Source organism: Athene noctua, chromosome Z (genome assembly GCF_965140245.1).
Source record: "Athene noctua chromosome Z, bAthNoc1.hap1.1, whole genome shotgun sequence".
NCBI classification, from domain to species: Eukaryota; Metazoa; Chordata; class Aves; order Strigiformes; family Strigidae; genus Athene; species Athene noctua.
The window spans coordinates 42,405,744-42,427,076 of NC_134077.1; the positions used below are offsets into that span (position 1 = coordinate 42,405,744).

General features: G+C 43.2%; 1 protein-coding gene across 5 annotated transcripts in view; it reads right to left on the reverse strand.

Annotated features, from left to right (window-relative positions):
- Nucleotides 1-21,333, reverse strand: part of TRABD2A (TraB domain containing 2A) — a 141,077-nt gene that overhangs the window by 37,353 nt on the left and 82,391 nt on the right. For all 5 annotated transcript variants that reach the window (XM_074932130.1, XM_074932128.1, XM_074932127.1 and 2 more), the window contains one exon: nucleotides 9,401-9,491. In XM_074932130.1, the coding sequence (XP_074788231.1) occupies nucleotides 9,401-9,491 (91 nt within the window). The remainder of the gene's footprint in view (nucleotides 1-9,400; nucleotides 9,492-21,333) is intronic.

The window sequence follows — 21,333 nt, forward strand, 5'->3', positions numbered from 1 at the left end:
TAAAGAACTTACTGACAGTTTGCGAGCGTTGAATCTGACTGATAAACAGACAGAACAAAAAGCTTCGCCATGGACACTTCCTCCAGCCACTGTGACTGTCCTTCCTAGATCCCCAGAGCAGTTTTGGGAGGGTGTTCGTAAATATGCAGCTGAGAGCGGTAACTGGGACTTAGTAGAGCGAATCACTCCTGGTTCTTCCCTCCTGTCCTCCTCCCGTTCAGTTCAACTACAAACGCAGGCTTTCCCTGTTTTTAAAGCTGCTCCTGCTGTGAACGCCTGTCGGCAGCCACGGCAGGCTCTGCAGGACTGGATGTATCCACCTCCGACACAGTAACAATAACTACTAAAGAGATCGTTAAAGTACCACTCGAGGCTGTTGGGCCCATAGGGCAAGGACTAAGTGCATTGTTAATTGGAAGATCCAGTAGCACTTTAAATGGACTCATAGTACATGTTGGAGTTATTGATGCAGATTTTACAGGACAGATTTGTGCCATGGTTTCAACTCTTTTTCCACCAATAACAATACCAAAAGGTACTCGTATTGCTCAACTTGTTCCATTTTTGAGTTGTGTTTCAAAAGCAGAACAGCGCCTGCGTGGAGACGGCAGCTTCGGATCTACAGGACCTCCGCAGATCTGCTGGTCACAGACTTTGTCATCATCCCGACCACACATGGTGTGTACACTATCAAATCGTGACCGATCGCCGACCACAGTAAGGCTTGCTGGGCTCCTGGATACTGGAGCTGATGTGACTATCATTGCCGATTACCTGTGGCCACCGACCTGGCCAATGGAAGATGCAGGAGCAGGGGTACTAGGGCTGGGAGGGTCCACACGAGCTAGAACGGCAACCACGCCAATTCTTGTTACCAATCCTGAGGGCCAACAGGCAACTGTCAAACCGTATGTGACAGCTGCCCCTCTCAATTTATGGGGGCGGGATTGCTTGTCACAATGGGGGGTAAAGATTACTACGGGTTTTTAACAGGGGTCACTGTTCTGCAGGGTGTTAAACGACCTACACTGGAATTAACCTGGTTAACAACTGACCCTGTGTGGGTAGATCAGTGGCCCCTGCCAATTGAAAAGTTAAAGGCCCTGCAAGAATTGGTACAAGAACAGTTGGTTGCTGGACACATTGAACCCTCTCAGAGCCCTTGGAACACTCCTGTATTTGTAATCAAAAAGAAATCAGGTAAATGGAGGTTTTTACATGACCTGCGGCAAGTTAATGCTGTTATGGCCACAATGGGGGCTCTGCAGCCAGGTATGCCCTCACCTGCCATGATCCCTCATAATTGGGAAATCATAGTTATAGATCTGAAAGACTGTTTTTTTACAATACCATTAGCTTCTCAGGACAAAGAAAAATTTGCATTCTCTGTGCCTTCTGTTAATCATGCAGAACCTGTACAAACACCACTGGAAGGTGTTGCCGCAGGGCATGAAAAATTCTCCAACAATATGCCAATGGTTTGTGGCACAAGCATTGTCACCTGTACGGGAGAAATTTCCCACCAGTTATTGTTATCATTATATGGATGACATTTTGTTGGCATCAAACAGCGAGGAGCAGTTGTGTGACATGGAAAATTTGACTAGAGAATCATTGCAACAGTATGGATTGATTATTGCCCCTGAAAAAGTGCAAAAGACAGAGCTTGGAGTGGTATCCCATCAGCACTGCACGGCGGACCTTGTAGTCTTGGTCGCCTTACCCTGCTGACACCAAGTTTGTCACAGCTTGTAAACATGACTCGGAAGCATAACCGGGCCCGGAGAGCTGTTCATTCATTTGACAGTCAGTGCAAAGATAATGTTGAATTTTGGAATTCAGGCGAAATCATAGCAACTGCTCTCTTAGCCCCAATTGTTGGTGTTGCACATGCTTTAAGAACTTTGAATAAATTAGGCTGTTGGCTTAGCAAGCAAACCAATGCTACCTCTATAGCTTTAAGTGGTCTTTTAACTGATGTTGATAGTGTTAGGCATGCTACTTTACAGAACAGGGCTGCGATTGACTTTTTGCTTTTAGCACAAGGACATGGTTGTGACGAATTTGAAGGGATGTGTTGTATGAACTTGTCTGATCATTCTGAATCTATTTTCAACAGTATTCAGCAGCTGAAAGATGGAGTGCATCGCTTAACAGAAGATGATGGTCTTGACTGGCTAACAAAGTTGTTTAAAGGATGGGGGTTATCGGGCTGGCTAATCTCTTTAATCAGAACTACTGGAATGATCCTGTTAGTCGTCATAACTGTGCTCCTAATGTTGCCATGTATCATCAGTCTTCTGCAAAGGGCCCTGCAGAAGGCTGCTCATGCAATATTTGTAGCACAAATACAAAAAGGGGGAATTGTCGGGGTAGGCAGCGGGTCTGCTGAACGCCTGGCAGAGCAGAAGGAATTTGACCTCGGCCAGATCATCCCGTACCCGTGAGAAGTCTGCATGCGGGAGAGCATACCACAGATAAGGAGCAAGGATAGTGAACATCTGCAACAAGAAACGTGAAACTGTTGAACATAGATAAGGAACTGCGTGAATCATGTTCAGAAGTAAAAACTTTAAGAAAGCTATCTAATCATGTACCGTTGCTATGGGTGTACCGTTGCTATGGGCTTAGCCAATTATGTTAGAGCTTGCAGTAGTTGTAGAAGATATAAAAAAGGATGTAAAAGAGCAATAAAGGATTCCACTTCTTTTGCTTCTTAATTAATTGTCAATTGTCGCATGACCATCTCGACCGCGACAGAGAGAGGTTAGTAAAACTGCCACCTGAGACATCCAGAGGGCAAACTTTGACCTTTTCAAAAGGCTGATTGACAGAATCCCGTGGGAGGCTGCCCTGAAGGATATGGGAGTCCAGGAAGGCTGGACATACTTCAGGAGAGAAGTCTTACAGGCACAGGAGCAGGCTGTTCCCACGTGCCGAAAAACAAGTAGGCGGGGAAGGAGACCAACCTGGCTGAACAGGGACCTTTGGCTGGATCTCAAGAACAAAAGGAGAATCTATTGCCTTTGGAAGAGGGGGCAGGTCTCTCATGAAGACTATAAAGATGTAGTGAAGTTATGCAGGGGGAACTTTAGGAGAGCCAAAGCACAGCTAGAGCTCAACCTGGCTACAGCTGTTACGGATAACAAAAAATGTTTCTAGAAATTCATTAACGGCAAAAGGAGGATTAGGGAAAATCTCCCTCCTTTACTGGATGCAGAGGGAAACATGGTAACTAAGGATGAGGAAAAGGCTGAGGTGCTCAATGCCTACTTTGCCTCAGTCTTTAGCAGTGGAACTGGCTGTTCCCTGGACACCCAGCCTCATGAGCTGGGACATGGGGAGGGGAAGCAGACTGAGGTCATCACAATTAAAGAGGAGGTGGTCAGAGACCTGCTACACCACCTGGATGCACACAAGGCTGCGGGACTGGATGGGTTACACCCGAGGGTGCTGAAAGAGTTGGCAGATGTGCTTGCCAAGCTGCCTTCCATGATTTACCTGAAGTCGTGGCTAACTGGGGAGGTCCCACTGGACTGGAGGGTGGCAAATGTGACACCCATCTACAAGAGAGGCAGAAAGGAGGATCCAGGGAACTATAGACCTGTCAGTCTGACCTCGGTGCCAGGGAAGGTCATGGAGCAGGTCATCTCGAGTGCCATTACAAGTCATATAATGGACAACCAGGGGATCAGGCCCAGTCAGCATGGGTTTATGAACGGCAGGTCCTGCCTGACAAACCTGATCTCCTTATATGACAAGATGACCCGACTATTGGATGAGGGAAAAGCTGTGGATATTTCCTACCTGGATTTTCGAAAAGCATTTGACACAGTTCCCCACAGAATTCTCATAGAAAAACTGGCTGCCCATGGCCTGGATGAGCATACGGTCTGCTGGGTCAAGCACTGGCTGGATGGACGGTCCCAGAGAGTGGTGGTCAGTGGAGCTAAATCCAGCTGGTGGCCTGTCACAGGCGGTGTTCCTCAGGGCTCGGTGTTGGGACCATTTCTGTTCAACACCTTCATTGATGATCTTGATAAGAACACAGTGTATCATCAGTAAGTTCACAGATGACACCAAGTTAAGCGGGAGTGTCGGTCTGCATGAGGATAGGGAGGCTCTGCAAAGAGACTTGGATAGATTGGATCGGTGGCCAACATCAACGGGATGAGCTGCAACAAGGCCAAGTGCCAGGTCCTGCACTTGGGCCACAACAGCCCCCTGCATGGCTACAGACCTGAGGAGGTGTGGCTGGAGCTGTCTGGGAGAGAAGGATCTGGGGGTTCTCATTGACAAGCAGCTGAACATGAGCCGGCAGTGTGCCCAGGTGCCCAAGAAAGCCAACGGCATCCTGGCTTGTGTCAGAAACAGTGTGACCAGCAGAATTAGGGAGGTGATAGTCCCCCTGTACTCTGCACTAGTGAGGCCACACCTGGACTAGTGTCCATTTTTGGTCACTTCAATACAAGAGAGTTATCGAGGTGCTGGAGCGAGTGTAGAGGAGGGCAACGAAGCTGGTGAAGGGCCTGGAGAACAAATCCTATGGGGGGTGATTGAAGGAGCTGGGACTGTTTAGTTTGAGGAAGAGAAGGCTGAGGGGAGACCTCATCACTCTCTACAGCTACCTGAAAGGACATTGTAGAGAGGCTGGTGCTGGTCTCTTCTCACAGGTGATTAGCGATAGAACAGGAGGGAATGGCTTTAAACTGCAACAGAGAGGTTCAGAGTGGACATTAGGAAAAAATTTTTCAGAGAAAGAGTGGTCAGACAGTGGAACAGGCTGCCCAGGGAGGGGGTGGAGTCCCCATCCCTGGATGTGTTTAAGGGTGGTTTAGATGAGATGCTGGGGGATATGGTGTAGGAGAGAACTTGTGGAGTAGGGCTGGTGGTTGGACTCGATGATCCCAAGGGTCTTTTCCAACCTGAATGATTCTGTGATTCTGTGATGTATCTGACACAAAAGAGACCAGAGCTCAACTCACTATTGTAATACTGACTTCTAGTGTAAGCATTTACTGTCTCCATGCTGATCTGTGAAAGGAGATAATGCTGTCCTGCCACTCAGTGAAGCACACCAAGGAGCATGAAATGGTGGTTTTAAAGGGTTGTATCAGACAAGTATGGAAGTCCACATAGAGGGAAGGAGACTGAGCAATTGCACATCTCACAACACAGAAATGGGCTTTGCACACATTTATAGCAAGTAATGAGAGCAGGAGTCAGGCCTTCAGCTTTCTGGCTGCATGGATCCTGTATTAATCTAGCAGCATTATCTGGAAATTCAGAGTGACTCCAGCAAGTGAGATACTGCAGTGAGACTGTGTGCATGCACAAAGTCTCTCACAAGGCAAATCTTGGAAGCCCAAAAGACCACTTAGTCAAGACTCCAGAAAAAGCTCTAAGGCTATGCTTACCCAGCTTCATGCAAAGGTATTATACTGAGGAAACAATCAGCTCCACCCTGAGTACTCAAGCTCTGTTTCATTAGAATGAAACTTGTAACATCTCATCTGTGTCCAAGTGAGACACACTTCTCATTGTTTGGAACAAATCAATACCCTCTCTTTACTTGTTCATGAGCATCTTGGACAAACTCACAAAATCCACACTGGATACACAGAGCACAACACAAATATCCAACTGACCTTTATGGCTACTTCATAGAAAACAGATGATGTAGTCTTGTGTAACAAGAGAAAACTGGAGACTGGCTTGGGCTGAAATTCGGAAAGGTAGTAGAAGACCACAGACCACTGTGCAGAAACCTGGCTTCAATCAGTGAAATCTTCCCAGAGCTATAGTGTTTTCTTTGTGCCTTGCAATGGCATCAAATGAGGGTGTCCAGAAGAAGATGTCTTTCAGTGTGGGTGCAGTTTTCAAGCTCTCCCATCACTGTGGGCACATCTCTCTGATGGAGAATAAAGGGGGTCCATCCCGGAGAAGAGGAAATGAAGTTGTGGACTGGAACATGAGGGAGGAAGTAGATGGAAAATGAAGAGAATGTGATCTTATTTCCTGCAAGGAAAATCACAGACTGATCATGGGGTGAACTTCATGTGACAGAGACTGGCGTGGGATGGGTCTTGGGCTATCAATCTCTTTCAAAATCGTTGTGATTGTCAAACTCTCACTTTATCACCTCTGAAGTGTCACAACCCTTTGGCTCTCCTCCACAACATCTTCACATCACCCACTCTTTAACTCCACTTTTCAAAATTACCCCCCCAGTTGTCTCCAGTGACCAGATTTGATCTCTCTGAAGGTCCTCCGGTTATGCTTCCCTTTGCCCCAATTACTCTTCATCATGTCTGTTCCTTAACTGTGAAAGTCAGAGTGAGCACCAGTCCTCCCTGGTAGATTAGAGTGCATTGCTCCCTGCAGCCTTCCCTACCAAACCCATGATGATACCATGCTGGAGCTCAGCATTGCTACAGGCACAGCCTGGATGACCTCCATCCTGCATGGCCAGACATTTAATTCTGATACCTGCAGCCTCAGGACACTACTAACAACAGACACTCATATACATAACCTCCTTTGCAACACTTTCCACAGGTAATTCTTCCAGGGACTGGCTGAGCAACCACAGGAAAAGGCACAGAGATGCAAAAAGTCCTCCTTCTTTCTCAAGGCGAGTTCCCTCCCAGCACAGCAGCTTAAGGAGAAGTCAGGAAGCACCTTAATTACATCTGTGATTATGTGATGAATATTTTACAACATATATATATATATATATGCATTCTAAAATCAGAAACAGTTAAGTCCAAAATAAGACAGGAGGAACTTGATTGAACTTGTGGCACTATTTATAAAATGTCCTTTGTGCTGCTGAATGGTTGGAGCACCTCTTTGCCTTCCTTGCTTTGGCAACACCACTAATAAAGAGCTCTCCTGCCTCCACCTCCACTACAGGAATTCATTCCCCTGCAGATGGGCAGGACACCTCAGGCAGCCCTGTCTGCAGATGAAATCGTGTGACAGCACCCAGCAGTTTGCCAGTTACAGGAAAACATGCATAATGATCCCACATTTTTTTGTGTTGCTACACACAGAGACCTACAAGATACGTCATAAGGAGCTTTTCTGTTTAGCCAGAGCACAGGAAAGCAGCAGACTGTGCTGCTGCTGCACAGTGTTATGTTGCAGGGAAGGGAGAAAACTGCAGACTTCCTCATCCTCTTGTTTTAGGACCAGTCAGCTAATATCCCCTACTGTACCTGACAGTAGAACAGCCATTTGAACGCTCTTGGTTCAGCCACTTGTCATTTTCTTTCTCTCTCAATTTTGTCCTGTGAAATAGTCCATGGGTACTGACTGGACTGTATGCAGCACTGCTATCTAGGACAGTAGCTGGATATTGTTCCACATTTACGTGGGCTAGACTGGGTTTATTGACACAGACTACTCTGGTATTTTCTCCTAGAATAAGACCAGGATAGCAATCAAGTGAAACCCTCCATCCAACCCCCAGGACTCTGACAAACTTTTGCTGCAGGTCTTTCCATCACCTCCAAAGGTCTCCTTCAGAACTCACATTTTTCCTGAGAATTGTTTCATATTTTTAAATCTGTTCCCAAGTCATCCAGAAATGTTAACATTTTTCTCAAAAAAATCATTAATGTTCCATTTTCTTTAGCTCCTCCACTGAGCTTTAAAATTAAGACTGAGGAAGAATGTTCTGTCCAGTAATTCTAATGAAAGGTTTGAGATGCAACCAATGCCAAACTAGGGCTTTCAAAGGTGCAAGAGTCACTGGCTGGACAATGAACTCCCATGATGTGGTCAGAGAACTGGGTGCCCAGCTACCCTGAGTATCACTGTTACCTGCCTTCTTGATGGGTGAAGATCTATCCTTCCTTTGCACATTTGTCTGCCCTTAATTTCCTTACAGCTACATCTTTACACAGCAGTATCAGATTTTGTTTATTCTCAAGTACATATTAAGCTCTCTTTCTTTAAACATTAAGAAGCTGCTATATCTGTTTTTAGAAATACCTAAACTAAGAATGTTCTGGGGGGGAAACACCACTCCCCCCAAAAATATCAGTGCAGGCAGGTGTTTACTGTAAACACTGATACACTGGATTGTCTATCATGACTTAAGTCTTACAGGATCATTAAGTCCTGTGCTTAAGCACAGGGGCTTCTCCATGTCAGACTACCTGCCCATTGGTGGCAGCAGGATTAGGGGTTACGTTCATATACCCATGAGGATGAGTCTTGGCTCTTTTTCAGTGCATGTTGAGTTAATGAAGTATGTCCATGTAAAGAATAATAGAAAAAGCATGACCTACAATTTTAATGTCATGGTCTGAAAAAGGCAGCAAAACTAGTACAAAGAGAAAGGTGAAGCAACTAGAGTATGAGAGAAACATCTGTTATTATTTTACACCACATCTGTGAAGCCCCTGGCACAGACTAAGACTCTGCACTGTGTGTCCCCTGCACAAAAGCTTATCGTTCTGCCTGAAAGCCCTATATCAGAAATGTAGAGGAGGAAGAAGAGAGATGTGAGCAGTGAGGGACAGTGTGCCTGGCACAGATCATATAAGAGAAACTACCATAATTAGGGTCAAACTTTTTTTCCACTGTGGTCTTCTAGCAGTGTCTATAAGGAAGAGTGGGGACACCTGAGAAGACACAAGAGCACATGTCTGGCAAGAGTCTGAAGAAGGGGGAGACAAGGATTGTATACTCCAAGCTGGTGGCAAAAAGTCCAGGAAGTGTCAAGAGCACATGTAAATCTCAGCAGAGTATAGAGGAGGAGATTATTTGGTATTCTGTGGTTACTGAAACCATGGAGATGGATAAAGGCATCCAGTGGAGGCAGAAAGAGGCAATAAAGGTATGTCCCGAAGGACAGCTGCAAGATGAACCAGAACAGCAAGTACCTTGTCTTAAAAATGCCGAAGAGAGCAGGGAACATGAGAGCAGTCAGTCATGGGGACAGCTTGCAAAGAGGCTAGGTGGATTCTGGGCAGTCAGATTCCTGGCTGAGAGAGAGTACTCAGAAGGAATCAAAAATAGCAGTGTAAGAGAAGAAGAGTGTTAAAAGGCAGAGCAGTCAAACATCTAAAAGGGAGGAAGGAGCCTGAAAACCTGTGTGGTATGAGACAGCATGCAGATCTGATGAACCAAGCATGCGTACTCTATGGCTCTTAGTTTAAGAGTTAAAACTTACAAGGAGGGAAATATTTTTATTTTAATAAACAAAACAAAAACTAAAGAACAAAAAATCCCCCAAACAAAACACCGAAAAAACAAACCTAAACCAAATAAAATCCTGTTTCCAAACTGGCTCATTGTTAGGTATAGTTCTAGCTGCCACAGCCTCTTCATGATTGTTTACAAACTGATCCTCCTAATGGCTGCTCAGCTAGATAAAAGCATGCATTACTTGTTGATGGCTTGTCCAGCTGGAGTATGTTCTACCTCGTACCCTTCTCTCCTCAAAACATCAATCACTGTGTTGTTGCCCATGAAGTGACCTGCAGTTAAGAGAAAAATTAGATCAGAACTCAGTGAGCACAGGGAAAGAGAGAGAAGAACAACAAAGTCCTTCCTCATCACAGCAAGTGTACTACACTCAGGGCAGTCAGTGCTTTATCAGACCCTACCATCATGCACCAGAAACATAGGATCTCTAACAAATAATTGCTCCACTTTCCCAAAGTCACTTCAATTACCATATTCTACCTTTCTGAAATGCAGATGTGACTGAAATTACTCTGGTTCTGCAGTTTGTTGCATTATCAGGCCACTGTGCATTTCTTGGGGCAATAAAAGATGAAGTCGAGAGGATGTTCAGGAGCACCACTTAGTCTACAAGTCGTGGTGATGCAAACTAGGTCAGAATCTGGCTGCAGTGTGTACATCATTTTAACATCTTCTGGCATCATAAAAGCACTATCTGATTTTAAATGATTAAGAATCATGCAACTTCAGAAAACACAAAATAGCTCTGAAAGCCGATGACTCAGATCAATCTCTTTCATTCCTTCAGTAAAAGTCACCAGGAACACTTCAGTGGTGTTGACAAGTTTTAAAAGGACTTAGAGAGCTCTGCCCTAATTCTGTGATTCATGTCTCCACTCGATTTTCAAACAGATGTGGTGACTGGTCAGCCCACAATTTGGCATCATGGTGAATAAATGACTACTTAAAGGGTGCAGGAGTTATTCCTGAAGGACTGCAGGCGCTGCATGCTGAATGACTTCCACCATCACTCTAACACCTCATCAGACAAGGCTGCTGAGAAGCAGCTGAAGAGGCCTTGCACAGTCGCTCATAGATCTAGCTTTCTTGAAAACTTTTGTTTATTTAACAGCCTATGTGAATTAAAATTAGGCTTGAGCAAATGACTTATTAGAGTGTTCCCTTGCCTCTGTAGATGTCAACAGTGCTGAAATTGATAAACAAAAAAACTGTTTTCTGAAAAGCAGTGCCAAGGCTCTGAACTCATATTTTCCTAATCCACATCCTTCAGGAAGAGAGAAGACATAAAAATAAGCAATCTGTTGGGGAATCTACAGCGTTAAAATAATTTTCCTTGTGCCAGTTTAAGATCTTAGAGTCTCACACATTTCAAGAGTGAGCTATTGAATAGATGTTTACATCACACAACCAAGCACACTATTCCCCATCAATCTTCAGTTCCCTTGCTCAGAGCTGAGATTTAGACATAGGTAGGAAACTACTGTAGCACATGGATGAATCCCATTTCAATCAGTCAACCTGCTTTGAGTGATTTCCTGAAGCTGGCCCTTAATCTTCTTTTTAATTTGATGGAGAGATAAGAATATTTTTTATATCACAGTCTCATGTACAGGCCTTCACAGGGAACCTTTCTTCCCTGTGGCAAATGCAGTGAATTATTTCTGCACGTGAAAGAAAAATGGTGTGCTAATATTGTGCAAGAGAGAACAGACCAAATGAATAGATATGTATGAAACAGATTCATACCCATATGAACAGGCATGTGATATTAGATTGTTCACAAGATGTGATCAATCAGAAGCTGCTCAGGCTAGGTACATAAAGATGTCAGTGTTTTGCTATCCAAAAGGTAGGCCACACATGCTTCATGAGACAGGGATGGCCTGAGGCCCAGACAACCTACAGGCTCAACCTGAGCTAGGTGAAAAATGAAAAAACAGACAAAAGGATGAAGGTTTGAGGCACAGGACGCCACCAGGAGCCAGAGTCCTGTAGCACTTCTGCCTCTTTTCTGGGAACTGTCACAGAAAGAGCTTGGTGGTATGCAAGAGACCTAATCACCAAAAGCAACTGTAAGAAACATGAGAAAGATTCACTCTCCAAGGTTTATGATCAAGCAGCTATACTGCAAGGAAAGCTTAGCCCGAAGTCACATGACAGAGAGCAGGCCTCTTTCACCTGTTTTCTATTTTAGTCTAATACACCTGAATGCCCCCCCAAAGTAAAGCCCCAGGCCCTGTCCCATCAGAAAGCCTGCTCTTTTCTTTCTGTACATAGTCCTGCATTATCCTCACTCCACTAGGTGAATAGATGCCTCTGAGACGTCAGTTTACTCTGGCAGGGGGTAGGGACCCATGAACCTATTCTTCTGTGTTGAAGTTCAAAGAGAAACTAAGAAGCTGTTGTGTGCACCAGCCAAGCATTCTACTGGAGAGTAAATACGACCCCAGCTTTTAATCTGCACTGAAAGGAGATGGTGTACAGGGACTGCAACAGGCCATATGCTCAAACAATGCTGTTTGACTTGTGCACTTGCAGACTAGTCCATACCCTTGGACGTGCGTTGAGTACTCCTGACCTTCCTCAGAGCAATACCCAATCTTGCAGAACACAGGCTACTATTATTGCCATGAAATCCATGTCTCCTGCTTGCAGCTTTTACTGCCAGTGTACACAGAGGTGTTTTCGTCTAGGTAACTGTGCTAGGACTGTGGGTTTCAGCAAAAGCTCCTGAACTCAAGTTTGAGCCATCACGAGGCTGAAAATTTTCTTCATCTAGCAAAATGAACAAGGAAATATTGCACAACAGAGTTCTGTTTCTTGTCCTGAATTTTTATTTTTCATATAAAGAAAGATTGTAAGACTGAAGAAAAATATGTTTCTCTCTGAATTTCAACAAAATCCATGATTCCAAGCTGATACACAAATTTCCTTGACCCTCTCTTAGAATCATGTAAAAGGAAACCCCCAAGCCCACGTAATTCTTTATTTCTGCTGTGTTATCCTTAGTAGAAAGCTGTCACCTTCCATCTGCCCCAGAAACATACCAGGACCTTACCATCTACAAATATCCCAAGATAATGAATCACTGGATGTACATGTAAAGAAACAAAACTGTTTGTTAGGAAACCTGATCTGGACTGCTGACCTCCAAGAAGTTGTGGGAATAGCTACAGCACATGATCATAACAATCCAACCACAAAATAGCCCAAATGATTCAAGGCACTGGGGACATGATAAAGCAGGATGATTATTCCTAACTGGGATGGTAGTGTTCAAATGGACTTTTGGTTTAGACTCTATGGGTCACTGAAACAAATATTTTCAAGAATGTTTTAGAGGTACAGATCTTACTATTACTTAAAAATGTTCTGGAAATGCCCATGGCAATGATCAACTGCCGTCACTCTTCCTAGACTGTTTCCAAGAATTATATAGATAAAATCATTTAACATGTCCCAGAAGGATGAACAGGACACCTGTAGGTGTCTGGATTAGAGTTACTGGCCTATAAAAAAGGCATGACATGAAGCTGCTGACTAGACTACCCATGAACAAAAAATAAAAACTTCAGCAAAAATTATCACTTAACAGTGAGGCACAAAGGACAGCTCATCCCCCTCTGTGTGCCTCCCATGGCAGGGTTCTTCTCCTACCCTTTCAATAATCAAAGTATCCTCCAATAGCAGTTTGTGAGGCAATAAACCCATGAAGAAGGGTTCAAAACTCCCAGTGCTCCCTCAAAGGATGCAAACACAAGCAAAGGAGAATTCCTCATGTCCTCGAGAGCAGAGACATGCATGGCTCAAGTCAGTCCCACAGGTATCTGCAGTGAAGAGCTGAAAGTTCAGTGTGTGGCAGAACCAGTCAATGACCTAGAGAGTGCAGAGTACTGTCTTAAATAATTTCATTGGATGGAAACCAAACTGCAAAACAGATATCCTACTCCTCCTACAGTTCCAGATCATGTGAGAGTTCATCACTCCATGAAGTGGACAAAGTGATCCTCACTGACATCAGGTACCTCATGAGGCTAAAATGAGTTCCCAGAAAGCACAGTGCTTAGGACACAACGATTAAGAATGGAGACACAGAAAGAACTCATGTGGTACCCTGTCCCCACAGGCAAGAACCCTTACAGAGGAATTTTCTTCATTCCTCTCCATGGTCTGTTTTTCCCTGAAAGGAGCTGAAATAAGTGAAACAGAAGAAACCTCTGGAAAGAAAAGGATTCTCTTCCATATCCCCAAATCTCTACTTAGGTTAGTTAACCTTTTGGCACAAGGACAAGGGACAGCCCATCGTCTGTGAGTAACAGGCAAAGTTCATTTCTCACATATATCATAAAATGACCTTGCCCTGCCCCAATATAGTACTAAGTGAACAGAGAAAGATAAACCTAATCATGTCTTACTTGCAGAGCTTGGCAAGCCATACTGGAGGCAGTCATACCATAGCAAGCACTGAGAGAGCCTTCAGCTTTGTGTACTGAACTTACTACCAAACTTTGTTTGCAAAAGATCCTCTGCAAAACTGGGCTGAGAACACCACCAGTGGCAAACATTCCCAGCTGATCACCCTTGAAGGAATCTGTACTTGGCGCTCAGAAATCCAGGGGCAAATATCATGAGTTTGCCTCATGTGTACACATGGTTATACTTTTCAGTACATTTTGGGATGCAGAACATGAAGTCATTTTAACTGAGTAAAATTATGGAGGAAAAAAAAGCCAGACAAAATATTTAATATGATCCAAAGCAAAACAAGGAAAACAGGTGATGTGATCAACCAAGTTACAGATTAGTTTCCTTTAGATGCATGTTTTCTGCATACACTGTTCACAAGAGGAATATGCTGCTTTCAAGCATGAGCACTGTGCACCCAGGTGCAGTAAGCTTTCACTTCTCCCAGAATCAGAGGGAGCAAGTCCTGTGCAGTTACACTAAATAATCCAAAGATGGAAAACAGGTGTCATTGATAAAGTAGTTGGGATTCCCTATTTGACACCTAAATTAAAACAGCTTCTCAGACAGAAAGCATGTAATACTAAATCTAATAAAATCTTCTTGCTTCTAACAAATCAGGAAAAGCTGAGGTATCAGAACACAAACCAAAGGACCAAGAGCATGATAGTCTCGTAGATTTAATGCTGCCAGAAGAAGGAAATTCCAAAAATTGAAGGGGATAGGAGCAGCCCTAGGGGTATTGTAAAACAGCTTAAAGATCCCCCGAATTCACATTATGTGCGGGGGTATAACAATGTTGCATTACAATACTTCTGCATGCATGTAGGTCAAATCCCCTGCAAGCAGATTTCCCATGCCCTCCAATCTTTTTGAGACTTCCAAATGTACTCCTTCCTGTGATTACCTGTAAGATGAAATATTAATGAACTATTACTCCATAAACATTGAACTTGAGGTTTTATTCCACTAAGACCAGGTCAAATGTTTGTCTTCAAAAAACATTCTTTCCTTAAAATTTCTTTTTTCATATAAAATCTTAGTGGATCATACTTCACCACTCTCAAACCAATGGGGAAAAATCTGGTGGGCAAGACTGTGGAACAGTGGCATTCTCTGTGCCCATTAAAATATTTTCACTAGACATGGAGAGACTCAAAGAAAGGGCCTCAAACCTGCATTCACTCAGGAGGAAACAAAAAATTACCTTCCATTTTCTTACAAGTGGTGTGCTTTGCTGATGAACTCACTTATATGGAATTACTAGGATTCATTTTCCACATTTGTTTGTAACAGAATAACATAAACATTAAATCCTCCTCAAAACAGATGATGATGCACAACATGGGAAAAATTGCCTAATACCACAGAAAAGAACCATATGAAGTTACAATTTGCATGAGCCAAAATGAAGGCATTTTTTTTTGCAAAAGATAACAAGATATTTGTTTACCAGTTTCTGTCAAAAACTTGGTCTCTTAAATGTATGACCTCAGTATTTTTGGTCCCAGGGTTCCCATTTTTACCTTGGGGCAAAGTCAAACCTCCTGATAACTACACAGATTGAAGCTAGAAAAAGGTTTTCCACTGATTATAAGGCCAAATTTATAGCAAATTTAACAAAAGGAAAAGGTTTGCAACCCCATATCATTTATTTTGTAAACACTGAGTTAAAAGAAACAGCTTCTGTTCAGACAGTCTCAGCCACTGGGGCTTCATCTTCAATTGGCATTTACTGAGAGTTTTCCATTGCTGAAGCCCTAGGCTCATTAGGCAAGGAGTCCCTCCCACAGGAGCCTATGCTAGCAGGCAGTATTATTTTACTGCTAAGGGAAGGAAATACCAGTCTCATGTCTGAGCTGCAGTATTCACAGCCACCTCTGCTGCTGGACCTGCTCCCATTCCACACTACTGGCTTCCTTTCCAGAAAAAAGAAATCAAGGACTTGAAATCCCACTACCTTAAAACAGACATTACATGATGAAAGTTTTCTTACTGTAGCTGCCCAATAAAGGTAACAATGGGTAAACCCCAGCACTGCTGAGAAGCTGATGGTCACCAGACTGTCAGTACCTGAACAGAAACAGCACAGTTGTCTGATCTGGCTGATTCTGACAGTTGCACTAATACACTGGAACAAAGTTTTCTGCCTCTAAATCAGAAATGCAAAGCTTTCCTCATTTCATGTGCCAGAGATGTCAGAAGGAGTGCCCTTCATGTGAACCCTAGGGCTTTGGAAGCGGGTCCTGCCTCCACACAATATTATTTATCCCCTTTGGGGGTTCTTGTTCTGATAAACCCTGTCACTAGCATTCTGCAGACTCAGAGAGGCTACTAAGGAAAACAGTCTCAAAACTGGTTCTATCTGGCACTCTCTGATTACAGGCACACCCTCAGGAACTCAGTCCTTCCTCCCACCCAAAAAGGCTAAAATGATGCTGCATTCCAAAGACAGAAGAAGCAAGCCCTCTGTGCCCAGGGAGAACTGAAGTAGCCCTACATGACTCAATCTGTTAATCTGTTTTATCAGTATGTTATCTTCCTGCCCCTGCCCCCTGCCTTTTTGTCCTCTTCCAGGATCTGCCAAGATTCAGCTTCTTGGGGATTTTTCATAACCTTCTTCATTACATATTACAAATCCTTTATATAAGACATAGATAAATTTACATTCCCTGTAACACCCACACCTCCAGTCCCAGCTGTACTGATGGCAGGTTCAAAGTTTCCAAGCTGGGTGCAGAATTCCTGCTGGCAAATTGTTATCCCATTTACCTCTGTAACTTTCATATTCCCATGGCAGGTTTTTGTTTGATTTTGTTTTACAGGTATAAACACCTACACAAAATGGACAGAGACATCCTGGGCTTAGCACTATTATTTTTACAGACACTGGTGACAGGTCCTTTCTCCAATCTTTTCTTTTCCAGAGACAATAGAACTTGTTCCTCTTGCATAATTTCCCATCCAAAAATGCCAGATGGAACAGCAAATTTCAAGAAGCAACAGCGAACACCTCTACATGGGAACAACACCACCTAACACAGTATTCAGGACAGAGACTCAGCACAATTCCAGTTTCCCCTGGAAATCTGTTCTTTTTTTTTTTTTTTTTCTTTTTATGACGTAAGGGGCAAGGGAAAAGGCATCACACATGCCCACTTGGCACCTGACACAACTAATCAGTCCCCCACATCCCTGCCTCAAAATCTGTAGAAGTTGGAGGAAACAATTTGGTGGACTATGGCAGACTCTGGGGTAACCACAGGTTGTCGCGTGTTCACTCTTTTCCTTGTCCAGGTGGCTAAAATGGTAGGCTACACACCCATCTTTAGCTTAGACAGGGTCAATTACACTTCTACAATGTCGAAATCCTTCTTCTTCATGTTTTTGGATTACGTGTCAACTATCCAAGAGTTAATTTTAGTTTAGCGGTATCAGTTGACTCAGCTGCTGGGAGGAAGACAACTAAGATCTGGAGCTCTTAGCTGGATTGCTAATTCAGATATTGGTTCATCAGTCTGCTCAGAACACTTCTTTCTGAGGGGTCTTGGGAGTATGGGGGAGTAAAGACTGGGAAAAAACCAGAGAGTTCCTGCAGGTCTGAATACATAAAGTCTGAGTAATGCTAAATAAACACATTCATTATTTCTTTTAGCAATTAGAATAAATGGTAGCTGAAGAAGTTTTCACCATCATCCTTCTTTTCTTGGTGTTAATGGTGGCTTGACAACATCCACTATATTTTAAAGTCTCAGAATGATGCTTTTTTCAGGAGCAGCAAAGAAAAAAGAGCTCTGAGAGAAAAAGGGATTTGGCAGTGCTCACAAGATTAAGAGGACCAACTTCTGAAGTTGTCACGTCAGTCAGCATCTCTCAGTGAAGTCAATCATTTCATCCACAGGGATATAAGGCACCTTAGATCCCCCTGTACTTCTTATTCATGAGCTGGCACTTCTGGAGTTTCTCAGCTGTTCAAAGAGGCAGGAGAGCCTGGAAGGAATCTAAACATGGCTCTTAAAAACTCTGGCTTCACCTGAGGCCTTGCCTGTCATATAAAAAGTCAGGATCTCATGCCAGTAAGTATGCTTCCTCCTGCATAAAAAACCCCTCAACTACTCTTTTCCTTCTCTTATTCTTTAGTCCCTTCAGCAGAAACCGTAAGCTAAAGCAAACAAGCCATGCTCATCCTGGAATAAAAGTGATCATGCAGGAAAGCCCATCTAGAGTTGAATCTGGTGAGAAACATCAAGGGAAATATGGAATGCTTCTACTGATACCTCAGCAGTAAAACATAGACTAGATAAATGTCATCCCAGTGCTGAAGGGGGCAGGAGACCTGATGACAAAGAATATGGGAAAGGACAAGATACCTAGTGCCATTGTCACTTTCTTTACTCGTATAACTAGCCTTCAGGAATCTCATGTTCCTATGACTGGAGGGAAAGTCCAGGGCAAAGAAGGTTCACCCTAGGTGGAGAAGGCTCAGGATAAGGAACATTCAAACAGACCAGACATGTACAAGTTCCAAGAGGATACACCGAGAGGAACTGTGGGAGTTTGCTGATGTCGCTGCAAGGCCACTCTCATTTATCCTTAAAAGGTCATGGCAACCGGGGACAGTCCCTGAGGACTCGAAGAAAACAAGTATAACTCCTACCTTCAAGAAGGGCATAAGAAGGATCTGGGGAACTACAAACTGGTCAGCCACAACTCTATTCCTGGGGAAGGCAATGGAGCAAATTATACTGTGAACTATTTCTAAATATTGTAGGGTTAAGCAAATGATTTGGATTATGATGAGACAATCTTGTCTTATGAAGTTCAGCAAACCAAGTCCTGCACCTGGGCTGGAACAGCTCCAGACACTAGGACAGACTGGGCACCTGCTGGCTGAAAAGGAGCATGGCAGAACAGGATGTGGCATCCTGGTGATCATCCAGTTGAGCCAACAATGCGCAAAGAAGGGCAATGATCTCTTCGGCTGCATTAGGAACAGCACTGCCAGCAGACTGAAGGAGGTGATCCTTCCCTACTCTTCAGCCCTGATGACATATATCGGGGTACAATGTCTAGCCCTGGGCTCCCCATATCAAAAGAGGTGTGGACATGCTGGAGAGTGTCCAGCAAAGGGCCACAAAGGTGATGAATAATTAAAACATCTGTTATAAGAGGAGAGGCTCAGAGGGCTAGGAGTGTTCAGCCTGGAGAAAGAAAGCTTGGGGGAGTATAATTGATTATCTGCTAAGAGGCTGTGAAGTAGATGGAGCAGAATTTTTCTCAGTGGTGACCCATGAAAAAACAAGAAGCAATGATCACAAATTGATATACAGGAAATTGCATTTAAACATAAGAAAAAGCTTCTTTCCTGTGAGAGTGGTTAAACACTAGAACAGGTTGCCCAGAGAAGGATGGAGTCTCCATCCTTGCAGATACTCAGAACCTGACCAGATTCAGTCCTAGGAAAACTGTTCTATATGATCCTGCTCTGAGCAGGTCTCCAGAGGTGCCTGCAGCCTCAACTTTCCCATGATTCTGTGAAGGTTTAGTGAGCAGGCAGCACCTTTGTAACACCTGTGCAAGTCGTAAAACTCTCCACAGCACAGCAGGACAATGCAGCCCTCTTTATGTCAGTGTGTACCTCTTAGATAAACCAGAAACCTATAGTATTATTTAGCTGGCTGTCTTGGTTTGCGGAAACAAACTCTACAACTCAAATAGAGTTATAAAGCAGGTACGTTTACTCCAGTGCCAGGGTGCAAGAGGATTTCTCCACAAAGCTTGCACACTCACTGCACGTTTTTCCAGAAACTGATAGAGTGTGGATATCCATATTCATTGGATTACATAACACAAACATACATATGCATGAGTAAGGCTGGGTTAGTTCTAGAGTCTGGTGTCAGCAGTTTATGTTCTCTTTGCACCTGCGCATTGCCTCCTGGTGGGTGTCTTCACGGGTCTTTGGGAGGAAGGCTCACAGTCTTTCTCACCTTGTACTTTTCCTCGGAGCATGCACAGACTCTCTTGGCCAGTTTCTTGAATAACAAATGTTTTTCAGACAGTTTACTCATTCTATTTTATCTAAAAGTACCGATGGAACTTCTACCATCCATATATAGCTATCTCTATTCATTACCAAGACCCAACTAGTTAGAGCAACCTGTTTCCCAAGGACAAAAACATAATATTTTGCTGAACACTGCAGTTCTTTGTAGATTTTCACAGTGAAGTGCTTTGTTTTGATGAACACAGTAGTCCTTGGTAAAATTCCACAGAACAATCAGGGCAAGCAGGATTCTTAGCAATATTCAAAAATACTATAAGTAATACTATAAGTTGCTATAAATAAGTAAATAAGTCTCAAAACAAGTAATCATTTCTCTATATCAGTCTATGGAATCACATTCACCATCACTTACTTTGGCTTACAATTCAGATCCTGAACGCTCAATTACAGTTCACAGAAATTAAAAATGCATATAGAAAGAAGATTGTTTGTGAAACATTGTAGCTGGCTTTGCTTCACAAGTTCTTTCACTAGCTACAGGAAATATGTCTGTCTTGTACCTCTAGTGCCAACATACAAAAAGGCCTGTCCACTATTAGGACAGAATCCTTACTGAATCTACTGGAATCTGTTGGCATTACCATCTCTTCTTTTCTGTACCTTCCTCTCCCTCAAACAGACTTATTTTGGCTTGAAACTTTCCATATTTGAACTCTGGTCAGAAGCAAAGCTTTTCAGATAATTTCAGAAAAATATGTATTTTTTTGGCTCTCCGCTTTTGTGCAAGCTTAAATTACTTCCAAACAAAGATAGATCCAGAAATGAGCTCTCACTGTGAAACTATATTTAACAGAATATAGGGGGACTTTGCCTGATCTGTTAAAATGCAGTAAAAGCATAACGTATGCTGGATCTAATGATCAAATCTATTACAGACCAAATTAATACCTGTAGTTCCATGTAAGAAATCAACTTCTAAAGTCCTGCAGCTGTATTAAGACCTGGACAGGAGCTTTTTTTCCCCCACTTAAAATGAAAATACAAAGAATAGTTTAAATCACAAGAGGGGGTATTTGTAATACTGCAGTCACCCACCAACCATGACTTTGGCTGTAACTGGTGGTAAAAGTGTTTTTTCAGTGGTGTTAGGTTAATGGGAAAAATGGAACTTTCTTTACAAAAAACCTAGTGCTTTTAAACTTTAAAAATACAAGGTGAAAAAATCTGGAATGAAACAATGAAAAGTCTTCTCCCCCTTCTAACCTGCAGAATCTCCAATATCCGACCATTATTTTAATACAGCCTCATGCAGTTTATCAGCCATAGCCAGGAGATACTTTTTTCACTGATGCCAGAAGAGGGAAAACCACGAATAATTATTTAGTCCCATTCCTGTAGCCTTTCTTTTTCTCTTCTTCTATAGTGCATTCTAATGTTTTAGAATGCCTTGTGCAAGCACTTTCCTGGAAACCTTTTTCAGTAATTAACAGCAGTATAATACTCAAGCAATGCTCAAAACTGAATACAGGACATTTGTTCATCTTCACTGCCTGCTGGCATAAAAAAAAATCTTCCACATAATCATCTATTACATACAGTAATCTGGATATGCAAAAGGTTAAATTAGCTTGCTGTGAAACAAT